The sequence below is a fragment of the Chrysochloris asiatica genome, unplaced genomic scaffold, assembly GCF_000296735.1.
Source record: "Chrysochloris asiatica unplaced genomic scaffold, ChrAsi1.0 scaffold00002, whole genome shotgun sequence".
Taxonomy (NCBI): domain Eukaryota; kingdom Metazoa; phylum Chordata; class Mammalia; order Afrosoricida; family Chrysochloridae; genus Chrysochloris; species Chrysochloris asiatica.
The window spans coordinates 21052996-21057628 of record NW_006408520.1 but is presented as its reverse complement, the minus strand read 5'-3'; the positions used below and the strand labels follow the sequence as shown (position 1 = coordinate 21057628).

The 4633-nt window shown below is 35.5% G+C and overlaps 1 protein-coding gene across 1 annotated transcript in view; it reads left to right on the top strand.

Moving 5' to 3' along the window:
- The window catches only part of BRDT (bromodomain, testis-specific), a 113163-nt gene that overhangs the window by 101744 nt on the left and 6786 nt on the right, over window positions 1-4633 (top strand). Inside the window, exon 14 of the mRNA XM_006831058.1 lies at window positions 1494-1594. Within this exon, the coding sequence (XP_006831121.1) occupies window positions 1494-1594 (101 nt within the window). The remainder of the gene's footprint in view (window positions 1-1493; window positions 1595-4633) is intronic.

Here is a 4633-nt window from a genome sequence, read left to right as displayed (position 1 = left end):
AAACTGGCATCCGGAACCTTAAACAAGAGTCAAAGCTCTGCAGTTTTTCTGCGGACCACTCTTTCTCTGCTTTTTTGGGGATGGTTTGGCAGAGGAGTTTCCACTGTTTGTCTCTGCTTTCCCCACCCCTCTGTAGTTATCTTTACCCCTAATAAATGGAAAATTTGGATGAAAGCTTAAGAAGTAATAGATTTAAGTAACTTGTTTTCTCTACTATGGTTGATGAAACAAAGCATTTACACTTCTAATTTCTATCCTTTCTGTAGCTATTATTTGGTATTTGATGTCTTCGTTATTCCATTATTGGTGGGGTTTTTTTGTTTTGTTTTAAAACTGGCCACCAGGCCGCAATTTCCTTGGAAACTGCATATTGGTTTAGATCTGCTTTTTCCTAGGTAAGTTACTGGTAGGAGGATAGGATTACCGTAATTGGTTTGGGCTTACCAAGACCCATTCCTGGAGATAAGGTCAGTCTACAAATTAGAGATCTGTTATACAAGGGTAAGTCAGGAACTATTACTTTTAGGGTTTCATTTCATACATGTATGTGTTTATTCTAAGAACGTGATAAAACATTCTTTGTAATCAGTGGATGACTGCTGAGTTCTCTCATTAGTACACTTATCTTAGTCTCATTAGGGTCCCTTCCAAAAACAGTTCCAATCAAAATAGTGGCTTCTAATTGGATCTGCAGGACCAATTAAATTCAAGGAATAGTGGTCAGCTCAGAAGATTATGAAAACTGGGTATTATGGTTTTTTGTTTTGTATTTCAAAAGAGATCATCTTGATAGATTTTCTTGAAGGACCCAGAAGGATTGTAGGAGCTTATTAGGAAGAAGTTTTAATAGAAAATTGTGCTAGTTAGAAAAAAACCAGCAAAATTGCACCAAATTATTGTTTCCCATCAGGACAATGCATCCGGCTCATTCTTCAAAGGTTGAAAAGGCTGTCCTAGGAGGATTTCATTGGGAAACCTTACTCCATTTACCCTGTATCCCGATCCTGCTGCTTCAGGCTTCTTTTTGTTTTGAAAATCCAAAAAACATTGAAAAAGAACACCATTTTGAGTCCCTGTCATTTTGGCATGATGTAAATAAAAGAACACACAATTCTTTAAGTAAGGGTTGGAACGACACTGAAACACTGCCTTCAGAAGTGTGAGATAGTAGATATGTTGAGAAACAGTAGCTTCACATTTCAACATTTAAGGTTTCTATGATTTTGTAGCAACACTTTTTGACTTACCTTGTATCATGAAGACAGATTAAAAGCAATGGATTCTGGTAAGTGAGCCACAATGTCTTCTACAATTTATGCTAGCAAACAAACAAATCATAAAGAAATGCTTATTTTTAGTAAAGCAAGTCTCCAACTAAAAATCATCCAAAAATAGGAATTATTTTGTTTTTAAAGTTTGTGACCTAGAAGGAAAAGAAATCAAATTCAATCCAAGCAAGCATGATTAATTATTATAAAAATGTTTGCATCTAGGTGAGTCTGAACAAGGCTTGAATGACCGTACTGTGATGCATCAGTCTAGTGATGCTGACACAATTGTTGTAGAAACTGAATGTCAAGTTTCTGTGCAGAAGGTAAGAGTAAAGTTACTTTCCTCCCCCCACAAACCTTGAAGAGATTTTAAATTGTGTGCGGTTCACTTACAAATGTTTCTCCCTTTCCCTTCAACCATTGTAAAACATAAATTTCAGGATGGGCTTCTTTTGAAATATACAAAATGCTGTATTATTAAATCATGTTGTCATTTATATAAAATGGTTTGCTAAGCCAAACTGTTCTATGTTAGAGAACTTAGGAAAACTCATTTACATAATGAATCAGTGAGTCCTAATTTATATGCGATTTTGGATCACTAAACCTAATTTTTGTTATTTAAAATGTTTTTAAAAGCCTATGACTAACACCCTTCCCACACCCTATGCTTTGTTTAATTACAAATTCTACAGTGTTGATTTTTGTTAAACATCCTAATGTAAAAACATGTCATAGAAAACTAACTTTTAGAATCTGTTAGGGAGAAATAGAATATTATATGTACTTAATGTTGAACAACATATACTCTAGATGTTTTGAGTAACTCAGGTACAATTATAGGTGAGTGTGATTTTCAAAAAGTGATTATGGAGAGGATATTTACATATCCTTTATTTTTTTGTTACGTAACAAATATTTCAGAAGACATTTTAGCTTTGTTACTGTTGTTAAGTTCTATCTTTTGTCAAGTCATTTTCTACTCATAGTAACCCTATACAAAATTTCCAAGGAGCCGAGTTTGAACCACACCTTGCAGTTTACAGTCGAGTGCTTATCCTGCAACACCACACCAGGGATCTTAAGCTTAATATATTGAAAGTATCATTTAGGTTGTTGTTGTTGTTGTTATGTGCCGTGGAGTGGAGTCGGTTCTGACTCATAGTGACCCTGTGCAGGGTTTCCGAGGCTGTAAATCTTTATGGGAGTAGAAAGCATCATCTTTCTCCCATGGAGCAAGCAGTTGGTAGTTTCGAACTGCTGACCTTGCAGTTCACAGCCCGATTCGTAACCGCTACGCTATCATTTAGGTACACCTAGGAAATCTAACGTTCTGCCGCAAGGAACATACTGCTTTGGCCCTTGTGTATTCTTAATATGCTTGATTTTCTTATTGTTGTACTAATAATTATTATCATAAAAAGCTATGTTAAATCAGGGATTGATCTCTTCTGATAACATGTACAAAGTGCATGAACCAAAGTCGCACCATCCTTGCTTCTAAGGATCGTTTTTGTTGTACTTTTTTTGAGACAGATTTGTGTGTTCTTCTGGCAGTCCATGGTAATTTTGATGGTTTTTGGCAACATCGTATTCAAAGGCATCAATTCGTCTTCACCCTTCCTTATACACTGTGCAGGCTTTGCATGGATATGAGGCATATGAAAATACCATGGCTTAGGCCAAGTGTACCTTAGTCTTCAAGGTGACATCTTTGTTTGTTTGTTTGTTTTTAACACTTTAAAGAGGTCTTTTGCAACAGATTTGTCTAATGCAGTATTTCATATGATTCTTGACTGCTGCTTCAATGGGCGTTGATTGTGGATTCAAGTAAAATGGAATCCTTGACGTCAGTCTTCTTCATTTATCCTGATGTTGCTTATTGGTCTAGTTGTGAGGATTTTTGTTTTATTTTAGAGTGTAATCCGTTCTGAAGGCTGTAGCCTTTGATCTTCATCAGTAAGTGCTTCAAGTCCTTTGCTTTCAGCAAGCAAGATTGTGTTATGAGCATATCACATTTTACTTTTAAATTCTTAAGAGTAGTCTTCTTGATGTATTGTTCAAGTTATATTGTTCATCCATGTGAAACCTCCAGTGGTTTCTAGTTTCTGCTGGCATAATGACCCCAGTCTAGCTTTTCAGTCTTAACTGAAAAGTGCCTTGAAATTCAATGAAACTGAACTACTCATTTCTCCTCAGATACATCTAGTAGTACCTTTGATTATCACTTTTCTTCCATGAAGAATGCCTTCTACTTCATCTCTGCCTGTCAAAAGATTTATCATCATCCTCAATAATACGTGAAAAACTTTGCTGTATTTAAAACCTCCATGTGAACTTTCTCCACTGTTTTAGGGTCAGCCAAAATGTCATTTCAATGAAACAAATTTCATGACACAGAGCAGGAGACCAGGGCTTCATCCTTCCTTTAACATAATATACTACCTAAATATACTACCTGATGTGGTGCTATATAATAAGCACTGGACTGCAAGGTCAGTTTGAACCACAAGGTCGGTGGTTCAGACTTACCAAACTCTCCTCAGAAAACCTATACAGTGTTGCTGTTAGTTGAAACTGACTTGACTATACTTAACAACAACAATAACAACAAATATACTACAGGTATTACCTGCCCTGTTTGAAATCCGTCAAAGCTAAGATTCTTTGACTGATTGATTAGTCAAGTTAACTCAGAAACTGGTATTTAGCTCATTCTGTCAATAAGGGGTAAAATGGAAGTTTTATTGGCAACTTACAGTAAAGACTTATATATGCACATCTAAGTGGCCATAATGAAGGTTGGTGTGTGTGGAGGTGGGAGGGTGGGCAGTAAGTTTCTGAGCCCTTTATTTATTTTCAGGACAGAAATTAAAAGCTCATGGATATAACCATTCATATGTTTTCTTTTGTCTTATATGGGACCCTGAACAAGTTTTATCCTAACATTTCATGGAAGTATATCAAAACAGCACTAGTCATAATTATCCAGGAGATGATATCAAAACAAATTCAACAGAGAATGGTTAAAACTAGGCATTATCTAGTTTTCTTTCCTTAGCCACAGATAGGTAGGCTAATTCCTAGAAAGGCCATTGAGACTTATAATGTCTATCATGGTAGCTAGTAGCCATGTATGGCTACATCCTTGAAATGTAACAAATGAAACTGAAGAATTAATTTTTTTAATCTTACTGATTTTTTTTCAACCAATCATACATTTTGTTCCATCTAAATTATTTAAATACCCTCCCTTCAACAACCATTATTCAGCTTCCTCCCTGTGCCTTCCCTTTTACATCTTATGTTTCACAAATCAACAAAGCAAAAATATTTATGCACATATAAAATAAACAAACAAA